General features: G+C 47.1%; 1 protein-coding gene, 1 long non-coding RNA gene and 1 other non-coding gene across 3 annotated transcripts in view; 1 reads left to right on the top strand and 2 right to left on the bottom strand.

Moving 5' to 3' along the window:
* Nucleotides 1-15,407, bottom strand: part of LOC141998775 (uncharacterized) — a 57,670-nt gene that overhangs the window by 23,911 nt on the left and 18,352 nt on the right. Inside the window, exon 2 of the long non-coding RNA XR_012641922.1 lies at nucleotides 13,532-13,635. This is a non-coding gene — a long non-coding RNA (uncharacterized LOC141998775). The remainder of the gene's footprint in view (nucleotides 1-13,531; nucleotides 13,636-15,407) is intronic.
* On the bottom strand, nucleotides 2,204-2,312 carry TRNAL-CAA (transfer RNA leucine (anticodon CAA)). The gene is made up of 2 exons: nucleotides 2,275-2,312; nucleotides 2,204-2,249 (listed from the first exon to the last, which is right to left on the bottom strand). It is a non-coding gene; the product is annotated as a tRNA-Leu (tRNA).
* On the top strand, nucleotides 6,251-12,215 carry LOC141999084 (lymphocyte antigen 6 complex locus protein G6c-like). Its single transcript, XM_074972227.1, has 3 exons — nucleotides 6,251-6,299; nucleotides 8,201-8,320; nucleotides 12,091-12,215. Exons 1-3 carry the CDS (start codon nucleotides 6,251-6,253, stop codon nucleotides 12,213-12,215), a joined length of 294 nt encoding a protein of 97 aa, XP_074828328.1.

The raw sequence follows: 15,407 nt of genomic DNA, 5'->3' as shown, positions 1-15,407 counted from the left end.
TTTCATAGAGATTTTTTCAGGCTGAAGATTTCAACCACTTTGTATTAATTCCTTGTACATTTCGGTAACTCCTTGTTACTTCATCAGTGATGATTTATAAAAACAGGCTTGAGAGTAAAACAAGATGGTAATAAACCGACTTTTTTATATAAAAGAAGACATGCCCTCAATTAATAATGAAAATTGTTTTAATTTGTTTTCTGTTTCTCTTTTATGTCAATGTATTCTGCTAAAAATATGAAGGGAACAGTAAGGAAATTAGTAGCTCAGAGCTTGTGTTAACATCATTTGAAGGAGTGTTATAGAAAAAAATAAGAGTTATTTTAACAGGGGAAAGTGATGTTGTATGTTAAAAGGCTGGCTTAGAAATTTCCAGTGATTATTTTCTGATTCCTAACACCCTGACCCTGCCTATACAGGAAAAAGGGATGTCAATAGATGTTTCTGACATGAAAAGGGGACATGTGGCTATTTGTAGTTAGCTCAAAAAAAACTGTAAGGGGACTGTTGCCCCCTTACTAACATTCAGTGAGGGTGTTTTACTTGCTAGCTCCCAGTACTAAAGGGGGAAGGGTCGATGGGAAATCAGGACCCTGAGACTGAGAGTCTCCAGGAACAATGGGGAGAGACCAATGCTTCAGGTCAACCTGAATGACAGGGCGGGCAGCCTAATCAGGGAGTCAGGAGGCCAGGGAGGTCCCGTCCTCCTCCGGGTGAGCTGGAGTTGCATGGGTCAGACAGAGCGGGGCTGAGCTAAGGAGAAAGCAGGGGCCTAAGCTGAGCTGGGGAGCAGAGCTGTGCCAGATCCAGAGGGACCAGAAAAGAATCCCAGAGAGAGCAGACCCTGTCCTGGGAGCAGAGCTGCAGCCCCAAAGCCAGAGGCACAGCCCAGGCAGAGCAGACTTGCCCTGGGAGCAGAGCTGCAGCAACCAGAGCCAGAGGGGGCAGAAAAGCAGCCCAGGAAGCAGGTCAGCTGGGAGCAGAGTCGCAGAAGCAGCCTGCAGAGCAGACCTGTCCTGGGAGGAGAGCTGTAGTAACCAGAGCCAGAGAGGCCAGAGAAGCAGCCCAGGGAGCTGGATGCAGAGCAGCAGCCGTGCTGAGGCAGAGTGGGGCTGAAGCTGAGACAGAGTGGAGCTGGAGCTGGGGCTGGGGCTGGAGCAGTCCGGAGCCCGGTGTGGTGAGCAGCTGGGGAGAGTGAGGGGGGAACCTGGGCAGCAGGTCCAGCACAGTTTGATTGATGTCTGAGCCAGGAGGCTCTGCAGGCCAGACTCGGAGTGGGGTTGGTAACCCTGACAGGGTGGGGGCAATGCTGGGAAGAAGGGCCCTGCCACCTAGAGCCTGAGAGTGTGTGGCCACCACCAGAGCAAGTGTCCAACCCACAGCATCCCTGCAGCACAGCCAGAGCCTGAGAAGGAGGCCTGGGACTTACAAGGAACAGACTGTGAACTGCCCTGACGTTCCAGAGACACTGTTTGTGATGTCCCTGCCACAGAGCGGGTTGATGTGTTTCCTTTAACCTTTCCCATTTTTCCTTATTCTTTTTAAAATTAGTTGTTGATTTAAATGACTTGTATTTGCTTTAAATTGTATGTAATGATCAGTAGGTCAGGGAAGTGCCCAGTGCAGAGAGAGTACCCCAGAGTGGGGACACCCTAGCCCCTGTCCTAGGTGACCACAGCAGGGTTGGGTGTCAAGCCCCCCAGGAATCCTGGGCCCAGCCTTGTTGGGGTTATGAGGACTCTGCCAGACTGGAGAGTGGAAGGGGAGTCCTCAAGGACAGGGAGGCCTCTGGATAGAGGAAGTGGGAGCGAGGACTCAGATCCTTTCGCTAGCCCACTTCACCGGGGTAGTGCAGAAGCCAGAAAAGTTCCAAGCAGCGGAAATGTGATCATCAGTCAATAGAAGTTTCTGACATGAAAAGGAGACATGACGCTATTTGTAGTTAGCTCAAAAGAAATGAAAGAGGGAGAAACTGCTGGCTGGGAGCTAAATATGCAGGACCAAGGATTGGGATTAATCATAGAATATCAGGGTTGGAAGGGACCTCAGCAGGTCATCTAGTCCAACCCCCTGCTCAAAGCAGCACTAAGCCCCAATTTTTGCCCCAGATCTCTAAATGGCCCCCTCAAGGATTGAGCTCACAACCCTGGGTTTAGCAGGCCAATGCTCAAACCACTGAGCTATCCTTCCCCCCAAAAAGACATGTCAGAAGTGGGTTTTGAACCCACGCCTCTATACAGAGGCCAGAATACCCAGGAGAGGGGAAGATAGAGCCTTGAGTCTGGTGCCTTAGACTACTCGGCCATCCTGACACTAGGATTCTTCTAAGCTCCCAAATGATGGTCTATTTTTTCCCACAAAGTGCAGGCAAATCTCTGCCTTTAGGGTCTTGTATCTTGAAGGAAAACACAGAGAGAGTTGGTGCCTAGATCTAGAACAGAACAACCTTGGGGATACAAAACAAAGATTAAATATCCATATGTACTGACCTAGAAGGATAATGGACAGTAGAGATTCTCTGCTCACAAAAGGTCTGGTATAACCCATATTATTAGGAGGGTTTTTTTTTTTAAATATATATATATTGTATCCCTGGTTTTCAAAAGTACAGAACACTGCACGGCTGGCGTTCCTTTTTTTGGAACACAGGATTGAACTGATCTCTGTGTTTGGTGTCAGGACATACCATAGAGAAAAAGGAACCTTTGAATTATTTTGGCTTCCTCTGCAGAACTGGGACAAGAGCAGAAGGCATGTCCTACACCAATAACAATTTACTGTAACTGCAGATACTGGTGGTCTTTAGTCCTTCTCCCATTCTGTCTCTGTGACTCCCCAACAAGTGGGTGGAGTTGGACTGATGGGCTCAGAACAGAACATTCATGGAGGATCCATGTGTTGAGTTCTCTAGGACGATTCTGTCAGGGGATGAGGATGGATTCCCCATCCCCAGATGGCCTTTGGCTCTGTACTCTCAGATCCCAAAGACCATAGGGGATCTGAAAGAAGCCAGGGTCTTCTACAGAGAGGACATGTACCTGCATCCTGATTCTGATCCATCCCTCTGTCTGCATGAATGGATTGTTTCAAGGATGAGTTCCCTGGCACACAGTGCTCAATGGAAGTTAACTCTCCATTTTTTCCCCCAACAGAACTTCAAGGTGGACAATGCCTATCCTCCTGGTCTCCATTGTATCCCTACCCCACTTCTCCTCAGGTGTGTATTCCCCGCTCCAGGGTGGGAACTGATCCACTGGCATGCAGGAAGGCTGGGATCTGCAGAGAGAGGACCATTCAAATGGGTAGTTCTTTCCGGGCAATCTAGGAATCAACTCACATACGGTATGTCTTCGCTGCAGAGTTAGTCCAGATGGTTGGTGCTTGGGTTTTAGCCTAGTCACATGGCAAATCTGTACCCAAATGACTGTGTCCACACTCAACTGTGTGTCTGGGAGAATGGCCCATGGTTCTTTGGCTGTAGTAAGCTGAGTCACTCAGTGATTCTTTCCCCATGAATTCCCAGTGGGCAGGATTGAATTGTGCGGGTCCTTCTGGGAACATGTGGGGAGGGGGAATGTGAGAAGGAGTTATAGGACTATGACCACTCAAGTGGTTTAGCCCAGCGGTTTTCAACCAGGGGGCCGTGAGCAGGTTTCAGGGGGGCCACAAAGCAGGGCCAGTGTTAGACTTGCTGGGGCCCAGGGCAGAAAGCTGAAGCCTCGCAGTGTGGGGCTGAAACCCAGGGCTTCCAGCCCTGCCACCTGGGGCTAAAGCCAAAGCCTGAGCAACTTAGCTTTATGGGGACCGCTGTGGCATGGGGCCCTGGGCAATTGCCCTGCTTGCTACCCCCTAATGCCGGCCCCATCCCCGGTCTTCATCCCCAGTCCTCCCCCTCCGACCCAGCGCCTCCTGCACACCACTGAATAACTGTTCCGTGGTATGCAGGAGGTGCTGGGGGGGCGGCGGCGGGGCTTGGCTGCCGGTGGGTGCTAAGCACCCGCTCATTTTTTTTCTGTGGGTGCTCAAGCCCTGGAGCACCCACGGAGTCAGTGCCTATGAACTGGAGTTCTACTTACCCTGGCCTTACACGGCAGTGTAGACATACATAGAGTTAACTTATCTGTGTTTGGGAAGCACAGTGCTGGAAAGGAGGGTGAGGCGCCTGATTACTCAGGTGCAGGGTGTGTGGGGGAAAGCATTGTTCCAGGGAAACAATATCCCCACCCCCATCCCGGGGACTGAACAACCTGTGACCATTGGTTCAAACAGAATTGTTTTGTATGTAGAGCTGTGGTGGATCTTGTGAGAAGGCAGGCGGAGACCTTGAGACGGCAGACGCTTGGACTTCAGTTTGCCAGCAGGCTGCTTGACTGGATATCGCATGGTAAGAGATCCCCCAATAAGATTTGAATTGCATTTGACTTTTCTACATAAAGCGTTCATCATCTTTCTTCTTCTTCCTATGCTGGGCTCCAACTAACACCTGTAGCTTTCATTAGGCCTGTTTAAAGAATATTAACTGCACAAGATTCACCCTCTAAAATCAGTGAAAGCAGAACACGGGTCCAACTGTTCTGAGTTGCTTTTATACCAAAGGTCAAGACACACCTTTATTACAGAAGGTGATGTTTCATAGGCAGCTACTTAAGTACAGGATCAGCTAGGGTGTTCGACATGAGCCTGCTTAGCTCAGTTGGTAAAGCATAGGACTTCTAATATAAAGTTTGTAGCACTTAGCCCTGTGTTGGATGGAAGGTATTTAATCATTTCCAGCTCAATACAAATTTTCAAATGGGCTGCACCCCCAACATTTTGCACATTCATGCACTTGCCTGTCTTTGGTCTTATAAATGTGTCCTGGTGACAGGTCATTTGCTGGCAGGTCCTGTCGTCCCCTCCAATAGTGGAAGCTTAGACTAGTAATTTCTAGGGTAGTCAAAATCCCTTCTTTGGTAGCAGATCCAGAGAAAGAGGAAACCTGTGGTTCTAGCAAGTCCTTTGTTTTGCATGAAGTCCAGTAACTCATAAGAGAACATTGTTTTCTACTTGTAGTATGGAGTTCAGCAGCTACATTATTGGCACTGAAGGTGGCTTTTGTGTTTGCTTCAGGGCTTGGAGCTCAGCCAAAGGGAACAGGGGGTGTTTATCATAAGAGATGACTGAATAGAAAAGTAAAGATGATTCAAGCCAGGGCACTTATGGGCCCTGGGAAGATGGATTACAAAACAGGGAGGGCCAGATCCTTAGTTGACCTAAACAAATTTAGGACCATTGACTTCAAAGGAGCTATGCTGATTTACAGCACTGAGGATCTGAGCCAGAAGAGCGCACCCATCTGTGTATTTTCTGCCCTATGTGCTCATGACTATATTTGTTTCTTTCTTTCTTTCTCTCTTTCTTTCAAATGAAACATACCAGCAAACTTCCCAGTATTTGTTTAAAAGGAAAATATGAAAAACAGATTTACTCCCAATCTAACTCTAGATCTTCTCTCTAGCAGGCTAAAAAAATTCTAGTCCCTGAAATCTCTCATCATATTACTCTGACCAGTTTTGCTGACCTACTCTGGACCTTTTCCAAGCCAAGAATAAATCCTTCCAATGAAGGAATCTGTAGGTGAAACTCTACATCTTGTGCTATGCTGAAGGTCAGACTAGAATGATCACAATCATCCCTTCTCACCTTAAAATCTGAATTTCAGCTACATCTTTCTTAAAGGGAGCTGATCAGAATGAGACATGTGGCCCCAGATTATATTTGTCAGCAGCATTTTATTATGGTTTGTTGGCTGATTTGCGATTGGGATAGAGCTCCAAAAGAAAAATAGCCGTTGTTGCAAAAATTGTCCATGGATTGTTAATTACATTCATGTGGTCAGAGCCTCAGCTTCAAGCCTATTCAAAAAGATGGTTAATGAAAGAAAATATAAAGGCAGACAGGTCCGGCTATTGTTTGTGTTCCTTGGAGGCTTCCTTCACAACCTTTTTGGAAATGTGATGACCACTGAGTTTTTTCTTGGGGGAAGTCAGAAGGTCCCTGGAGCAGGCAATTTGTACTCTTTACTGTAAAGCAATTTTAAAACTCACTTTTCCCACCCTACAATAGGGCAGGCACCGCATAAGCCGACAGGATCAGAGAAAGCAAGACTGAAACTCTGCTCCACCATAGCCAGTTCTGGAGATATCCCTGGTGGTGTTCTGCTGAAGCACACTCAGGCTGTCTGGTTCATCTTGCCTCTTTCTCTGCTGACATGAAGGTTTTTTTCGTGGGACTTGCCACTCTCTTGTGCTTTGCAGGAGGTAAGTCCAGGACAAAAGTTGAATTAAATTGAATTTTTAAAAGAACAACATCCAGATGCTAGAACAGAATTCAGATATGAATTTCCAATGGGCTGGTTATTAGACACTGCAGTACAAGGGTTTGTTTAGCTTATAAAGAAAGGCTAGTCCATTGGCTTGGGTTCAATTCCATGTTTTCTCCATGCCTTAGTTCCAGTTCCTCAACAGTATTTAGGTGTCTTATTCCCATTGTTTTCATTTTCTTTCTTTGATTGATTGATTCCAATACCTTTTGAACAGGGCGTAAATTCTCATACAGTATTTCCCGGAGCCCCCATTCTCTTCCCCCCCCCCCCCCCGCCACAGATTTGGGGCTCCGGGTTTCAGTCCTGGAGCAGGGTCAGGGGCGACAGATTCTTCCTAAAAGTGTGTGTGATTGGGGTCCACAATGCCTTGCCCACTCCAGGGCCCCACACCCTTACCCCTGAGCCCTGCCGGGGAGCCCAGGCCCCTCCACCTGCCTTCTTAGTGGCATATCTTATAATAGAGTTAGACTGTCTCTTTCTATCACCCACCCCTCTATTCCCTTTTCTATTATTATTATTATTTATTATTATTATTATTCAACTCCCGGCCCATGTCTCCACCCCCCGGACTCCCTGCCCAGGGCAGATGGAGAGTCTGCAGCTGCTCACGTGGCTCTTATCCCAACCCAGCTTCAGCTTCTGGCCTGGCCTAGGGGCTGGGCTTCAGGGAGAAGAGGAGGGGCAGGGGGCCAGGGCGAAAAGTGGACAAGCCATGGCCCCTTGGTCCACCCCGTTCCAGCACCCCTGAGCAGGTATCTTGGGGCTTTAGCCTCGTGAGTGTGCCAAGGTTTGGGGCTTCTGTGGCGCTCCAGGACTCGGGGCTTTAGTCCCTGGGGGCATGCCAGGGCTCAGGGCTTCAGCTCCACAGGAAGCGCCAGGGCTCAGGCCTTGAAAATATTTACCAAAGCTCTACTCCGGAGAGCTCTGGCAGAATTTAATCCCTGCCTTGGAGGCTCCGGGTCGTAGGGCTGGTCTACACTGAACAGTCCACAGCCCTGAGAGATGTAGTTAAGCCAACTGAACCCCTGGTTTAGACAGTGGAAGACACAGCTATAGGGCTTGTCTACACTTAAAATGCTACACTGGTGTCGCGGCAGCTGTGCCACTGTAGTGCTTCAGTGCAGACACTACCTACGCCAACAAGAGAGGTTCTCCCAAAGATAATCCACCTCCCTGAGAGGCGGTAGCTGGGTCGCCAGGAGAATTCTTCTGTTGACCCAGCGCTGTCTACCTTGTCTTAACAACACTCCTCTGAGGTGTGGATATCTCACACCCCTGTTCAAAGATATTGGAATCACTCAAAGAAACCAATTGAAAACAATTGGAATAAAACACCTAAAGATTAATCTTTCAATAAAGATTATGTCCTGGGATGAAACCTCCAGGAATACATCCAACTAAAATTGGCAACCCTAGTTAGTGTAGACCAGGCCCTTGTCTCTCTAGGCTTATTTCCCATTGGTAAAACAGCACTTCCCTGCCTTGTATGGGTGTTGTGAGGATAAATGAATTAAAGACTTGAGGTACTAAGACAGTATGGTAACAGGGCCCGTATAAATTCCTAAGATATCTAGAGAGAGGGCTGTAAGATATATGACCGGGACCAACAAACTGATGACACCCTTAATGGGTCCCCCTAGTGGACAAAGTGTGAAATGCTGTCTACACCCACACCAACTATTGTTTTTCTTTGGAGCAGTACTAGGGCTTGTGCTGTGGGTCTGCTCCTACACCCATTGACTTCAATAGCCAATGCTCCATTATGCCACCCCACTCACTGTCAGATGAAGCCCTGAGTTGAAGTCCTGAGTTGTTTCTTCTGTTTATCTGACGTAGCGGAGGCTCTGCGCTGCAATGTCTGCAAACGCAAGTTTCTACTCTTTGGATGCGTTCAGGGATCAGGTGAAACGACGTGTGGATGGAGGGAGAGATGTGTGAACATTAAAGCTTCTCTTGGTATGTATGGATTTCAAGGACTACTGACATCGAACTGTGTACTTATAGTGGGGTTATCCCAGTAGCAAAAGTTGTGCAGCCACAGACTTGATGGACAGGGGAGCAACAGTCAGACTGGGATATGGGGAGGGGGAAAGTTGAAAGAAAGCAGTAATTGCTTTCTTTGCAAGCATTGCCCACAACTCCAAATTCAGTCCACAATCTCAGACTCAACGGAAATACTCATGGCACACTGATGTCATGGTTCATGACTCGGCCTTCTAGGTGTGATAATAACAACAACATCAATTGTGCATGAAGTAGAGCCCATTGGTGTATTTTTTGCAGGCCTGGGGTCTTGCTGTGTCACTTAGAAGTCACTTGTCTTTCTGTGCTCTCTGCTACACACAGTTGTCTGGGACTGTGTGTAGCAGAGCTGGTCAAAATATTTATTTTTAACTGCAGGTGGTGTTGCTGGTGCGGGAGTATTCTAGACCAGTGGCTCTGAACCTTTCCAGAGTACTGTACCCCTTTCAGGAGGCTGATTTGTCTTGCATACCCCCAAGTTTCACTTCACTTAAAAACTACTTGCTTGCAAAACCAGACATAAAAATACAAACGTGTCACAGCCACTATTACTGAAAAATTGCTGACTTTCTCATTTTTACCATATAATTATTAAATACATGAATTGGAATATAAATATTATACTTACATTTCAGTGTATAATATATACAGTAATATAAATAAGTCATTGTCTGTATGAAATTTTAGTCTGTACTAACTTCACTAGTGCTTTTTATGTAGCCTGTTGTAAAACTAGGCAAATATCTAGATGAGTTGATGTACCCTCTGGGAGACCTCTGTTTACCCCCAGGGGTACGTGTATCCCTCATTGAGATCCACTATTTGAGAGAGAGTTTGATGGACAGATGGTGGTTGTCGAAGTTGTGGAAGCTTGAAAGCTTGTGTCAGGGCCGTCCCGAGCCATTTTGGTGCCCTAAGCACCCCCCGCTGCAGGGGTGTGTGTGTGGCCCCAGGCCTCTGCAGGGGAGCAGGCTTGGGGGCAGGGGGGAACCACCCCCCAGCAAGAGCCAGCAGAGCAGAGCAGGTTGAGGCTGGGTCGTTCCACTTCCTGCTGCCCAGTGAGTGCAGGGCAGGCCCGACCCCATACTCACGGGGCGGTGGGAAGTGGAGTGACCCAGCCCCAGCCCACTCTGCTCTGCTCCCCGGCTCGCAGCCTTGGGGCTTGGGGGGCAGGGGGAATTGGCCCCCAGCATTTACCGGCGAGAAGGCTGGGAGCCGGTGGCACAGAGCGGGCTGGGGCTGGGTCGCTCCACGTATCGCTGCCAGGTGAGTGCAGGCCCGACCCCTACTGCAGTCCTCATGGGAAGGGGTGGAGTCGGGGGGGGCCAGTGTTGGGGTGGAGCAGGGGCAGGAAGAGGCGGGATGGGGGCAGAGCAGGGGCGGGGGTTTTGGGGAAGGGGTGGAGCAGGGGCTGGAGCAGCACGCAGCTGCCCCAAATTTCCTGGTGCCCGATGCAGCTGCGTACTTTGCGTATGGGTAAGGATGGCCCTGGCTTGTGTCTTTCACCAACAGAAGTTGGTCCAATAAAAGATATTACCTCATCCACCTTCTTGCTTTAATATCCTGGGACCAACACAGGTATAACAACATCGCAAATAACAATTTTTAATCTGTCACTTTTCACTGAAGAATTTTCAAATGCTATTTATTTTTTTAAAAGATTAGTTTCCTTTTCTCTTTTTCTCTCTCTAAATCCAGAGTTGTTCTGTTTTGTTTTTTAAGGATTCAGAGATCATATATATTCACAATCCCAAAGTCGGTAAAACTACTCACAGCAAAATGGAACTACTCATACCATATATATATATATAGGTATCTCATCCGGTGAGTAAAATTGACAATACAGAAATACGTACGATGAAAACAACAACCAAAATGTGGAAAAATTACTGAACAACCAACAGGCTTCCCCCCCACAAACACCCATTTCTTTTCTTCTCTTTAGCTCTATCAGAAATCTTCAGAAAGTGAGAGAGGTAAATAAACATGTCCATGAAAAAATTCATTTTTTTTAAATGGATCTAACATTTCAATGACATTTTGTTCTCTTGGAGAATTGAGGCTCAGCTCTGCTGTGTGGCGTAAAGTGAGAACAACATTTTGCTCCCTAAATCCCTTGGAGATTCTTGAATAGGAGATGCTACAGAAGCACCCAGTGGTATTTGCCAGTGAGGGGTGTGCACAAGGGGGGGCAAAGGGGTGCACCCCCCCAAATCTCCATGTGTTCCTGCAGCTCATGGAGGGAGGAAGCACCAGGGCGGTTGGCTGCCAGCTGAGATCCTCCTCCCCCCACAGCTGCTGCTTCTCCTTCCCTGCTGTTGGAGTCCTACATGTTGCCGCTGCCTCCAGCCAGCTCCGGACTCACCTCAGCGGGGATCTGGAAAGCAGGGATGGGAGCCCAGCAGCAGGGAAGGAGAAGCAGCAGCTGTAGGGGGAAGTGGAGCTCAGCTGGCAGCCAGCTGCCCTGCTAATTCCTCCCTCCCTGGGCTGCAGGAAGTGCCACTGCCAGAGGGACCCGTTGCCTCCTGGCTGCTGGGCGTCCCCTCCAGAGGTGGGGGGAGAAAAGGGGGAGAGGGTCATGCAAACCTTCCATTTGTGTGTGTGTTTAACTCGCCCCTCCAAAAGTATTCACATTTAAATTCCCGGGCCCCACCCTGTTGCCACTCATTAAGTATAAGAGTCCCACCAACATCTTCTTTGGCATATGGTACCACCAGGCACTGTTTGCATCAGAAAAAGATGATGCATGGAGCCATGCAGTGAGGTAGCTTTGCCTGCGCTCATCAGTGTCACTAACATAGACTCCAAGGCCAGAAGGGATCGTTGTGATCATCTAGCCTGACCTGTCCCCAAATAATTCCTAGAGCAGATCTTTTAGAAAATCATCCAAACTTGATTTAAAAATTGCCAGAGATGGAGAATTCACCATGACCCTTGTTGTTCCAATGGGTAATTACTCACTATTAATTTTTTTTCCTTATTTCCAGACTGAATTTATCTAGCTTCAATTTCCAGCCATTGGATGGTGTTAGACCAGTGGTTCTCAACCAGGGGTACGTGTACCTCCTGGGGCTATGCAGAGGTTTTCCAGGGGGTACATCAGCTCATCTAGATATTTGCCTAGTTTTACAGCAAGCTACATAAAAAGCCTAGCGAAGTCAGGACAATCTAAAATTTCATACAGACCATGACTTGTTTATACAGCTCTACATACTATACACTAAAATGTAAGTACAATATTTACATCCCAACTACTTTATTTTATAATCATATGGTAAAAATGAGAAAGTCAGCAATTTTCCAGTAATAATGTGCTGTGACACTTTTGTATTTTTATGTCTGATTTTGTAAGCGAGTTGTTTTCAAGTGAGGTGAAACTTGGGGGTAGGCAAGACAAATCAGCCTCCTGAAAGGGGTACAGTAGTCTGGAAATGTTGAGAGCCGCTGTGTTAGACTTTTCTCTGCTAGATGGAAGAGCCCATTATCAAATATTTGTTCCCCATGTAGGTACTTATAGACTGTAATCTAATCCGCCTTCCTCTGAACTCCCTGTTCTGCAGTATCCTCAGTGATACGGGGTAATGAGTGCAGCACAGAGCCTGCACCACTGGTTTATAATAATGTCTCCCAGCTGATCATAGCAAGCTGTGCCTGAGTGGATGTATGTTTTTCTAACCATGCCCCTTTTCTATCTCTCTCCTCAGGGAAATTACCTCTCTACTACCAGCTGAACTGCACCTCGGTGCAAAATTGCGGCAAGGTGAGGGCACCCGACGAATCTCACCTTACTTATGACTACACCTGCTGCAACACTGATTTCTGCAATTGAGCTGGAGGGGAGGAAGGTTGAGAGGGGTGGGGGTCAGTGTCAGTGAATCAGTTCAGCTCTTACATTTGTTGTCTCTCTTCTTCTGCAGTGCAGGGAAGGGGAACAGATCATGAGCCTCTTTTTCTGTTTATTTTAAATCCAGATTATTATTTTTTTAAGATTCAGAGATATTTCCATTCTTCCTGGAAAATACCTGCTTTCCTGTTGTCTTTGGGGATCATGTCTCAGAGTGATGAAGCTTGGGGTAAAATGCTCCAAAGTGTCACTGTCAGATGCCTAATGTGGAGTATTGGAAACTGTTCAAAATGACATCTGTCACTTTGTGTGAGGGGGTTGCCTGGCCCTGCAGCCAGGCAAGGGGGCTCTGAGAGAAACATGTGATCTGGGTGTGGTGAGATGCGCCGCTTTGGTTGTAGCCTGCTTTGTCTCTCTCTGTTTCAGAGTTCTTTTGTGTCTTATCATTCAGAATTCTAAGAAATCAAGTTCTGTTACGTTGCAACCTTCCAGCAAGAGTATTTATGTTCTGATCCAACTTCTCCGTGTGTATGCCATGAATATAACACCTAAGTCCCACTAACTTTCCATTTTACTCATAATCGTTTTCCTTAGTTCCAAAGTCATAGGGCCTTTAGGAATCCATGATCCACTGAAGTCAATGGGACTGAACTCATGTAACTGACAGTAGAACCTGGCCTTGTGTCTATATTTCTTCTCCAGCTGGTCTTATTTATCGAGGTCTAAACTTGGCAGGTCTGATGCTGTAATGGCTGCTTAGCACACTGATCAGAGTCATCTCGCTGTTGCCTTGTACTCCCCCATCTATTGGTTGTATCCACTTGTGGTGTCTCCTTCCTAAACTTAGATGGTAAGTGCTTCAGGGCAGGTCCTGTTATGTGCGTGTACAGCGTCTAGCACAATGGGACCTGGGCCCCTGACTGGAGCCTCTGGGCACTAGCACAATAAAAATAAACAATAATAACAACATGATCTCTGTATTATGACAGGAGGCAAACAGATTTTTGGAGCTGGAGAACTTAAATCAACAGAATATTCCGCTTAATTTACTGTCTGTTTAGATTGTGTGCTCATGATTTAGGACTATCTGTTGCTTTGCTTCTGTGTAGTGTGCTGCAAAATAGGGTCTGGGTCTCAGGTGCTACTGCAATATACATAATAATAATGATCATCTTTCAAGGAAGAAATACACACACCAGCCGTGTGTATTTAAACTGCTAAATAAATCATTCAAATATGAAGTCACTTCAGTGTTCTGTGATTCATTTTCACCGTCTGTAAAACAGGGATATCATACTCACCTACCATGCCAGGGGTTTGGAGGCTAAATCCATTAATGTTTGTAGACCACGTCAGGATTTCCCTTTGGAGAAGTGCCAAACATGACAGGTGGTATTGTATGAAACTGGAAGGCAAAACAGTTTAAAAATGGAAAGTCAATAAGAAAATATTTTAAACATAATCCATAACTCGCCTGTGGAACTCAGTGCCACAAAGCGTCACTGAGGTCAAAAGCTTGTAAAAAGGATTAGACATTTATATAGAAAATGAGACCATCCACAATTACATCAGACAAGAAAAAAATTGATGGGATATAAATTCTGATTCTTTGGGGCATAAGCCATACAACTGGGAGAGCTCAGGGAGAAACTTCTGTGGGCATAGTTGCTCTTTAGGGCATTACTTTCACCTTGTTCTGGGTGGAAGCGAAGACATGTTCAGGCTTAACTGCCGTGGTCTAACAGTCTGACATCCTAGCACAAGTAAAATTGTGTACGTGCAAGAAAATGCAAGTAAGCATGTCTGTGAGCAAATGAAAGTGAAAGAGGCACAAAGGCAGAAGAGAACAGTTTGAACTAGCACAAAACAAATGGGGGAAGAGAGCTAATGGAAAACTCGGAGGCTAATCCATATGTATAAGGAGAGAGAGTAGAAAAAGTTATATATAGTTGGCATAACAAAGGATCAAGGAAGCCATGAATTGACTCATCCTGGAGGTGACTGTGGTGGTACCATCCCATTTCCCAATCTGCTTCCCACTTGTAAGTAACTGATCACTGCTTACTTAATAAAGATTTGTTTGTTCCATCTACTGGGCAGTCCTAAAGCAACTGGTCATTGTCAGAAGCAGGAGAATAAGTGACGAGATGGATCATGGGTCTAACCTGGTCTGTCAATTCCTGCGCTCCTATGAAAGGTGATATCATTTGAGGTCTTGGGCACTAGGGGAGGTGCAATGTACTCCCTCAGTGGGACAATGTCTGGGCTTCCCTGCTTTGCATTCATGCCATTATAGCATTTTCAGCTCCCACCAGGCCTTAAATTCAGATGGAGCTGTCTGGAGCAGAGCTCTGGTAAATATTTTCAACCCCCTAGAATTTCTATAGCATGTTGGGGGTGGCATAAGCGGCTCTAGGAAATACTCTATGAGAATTTAAGCCCTGGTTCCCACATAAGTGAAACATCCCCTAAGGGAAGACTGATTCCCTGGTGGGGGGGGCTTTCACAACAGGCTGCTCAGAAAGGGGTGCTCTACCCTGTACCAGGTGATTGACAAGGGCACCTCATTTTAGAAAGAGAAGTCTTTAATCAGACTGGGACTTTTCAGCTTGGAAAAGAGACGACTAAGGGTGGATATGATAGAGTTCTGTAAAATCATGACAGGTGTGGAGAAAGTAAATAAGGAAGTGTTATTTACTGCTTGTAACACAAGAACTAGGGGTCACCCAATGAAATGAATAGGCAGCAGATTTAAAACAAACAAAAGGAAGTATTTCTTCACACAAAGCCCAGTCAACCTGTGGAACTCCTTGCCAGAGGATGTTGTGAAAGGCCAAGACTATAACAGGGTCTAAAAAATATCTAGATAAGTTCCTGGAGGATCGGTCCAATCAATGGCTATTAGTCAGGATGGGCAGAGATGATGTCCCGAGTCACAGGCAACAACTTTTGTCAGCGCCGGTGAGTGCTCGCGCCTCCCCCCCAGCACCGCCCCTGCGCCACCCCAACCCCGCCCCTCCCTGTCCCTATTAGATCCCTCCCCAGATCCCCACCTCGGCCCTGCCTCCTCCCCCCAAGCGCGCTGGGTTCCCCCTCCTCTCCCCTCCCTCCCAGGCTTGCCGTGCGAAACAGCTGTTTCGCAGAGCAAGCGCTGGGAGGGAGGGGGAGAAGCAGGAC

Source organism: Natator depressus, chromosome 14, assembly GCF_965152275.1.
Source record: "Natator depressus isolate rNatDep1 chromosome 14, rNatDep2.hap1, whole genome shotgun sequence".
In the NCBI taxonomy this organism is placed as follows: Eukaryota; Metazoa; Chordata; order Testudines; family Cheloniidae; genus Natator; species Natator depressus.
This window is presented reverse-complemented; position numbering and strand designations above follow the sequence as displayed.

Excerpts from the sequence above, each read along its gene's own strand:
- LOC141999084 (XM_074972227.1), top strand. The coding sequence starts at position 6,251 with ATGAAGGTTTTTTTCGTGGGACTTGCCACTCTCTTGTGCTTTGCAGGA. Across the intron at positions 6,300-8,200 it reads TCTCTTGTGCTTTGCAGGAG|CGGAGGCTCTGCGCTGCAAT; the intron begins GTAAGTCCAGGA and ends TATCTGACGTAG. Across the intron at positions 8,321-12,090 it reads GAACATTAAAGCTTCTCTTG|GGAAATTACCTCTCTACTAC; the intron begins GTATGTATGGAT and ends CTCTCTCCTCAG.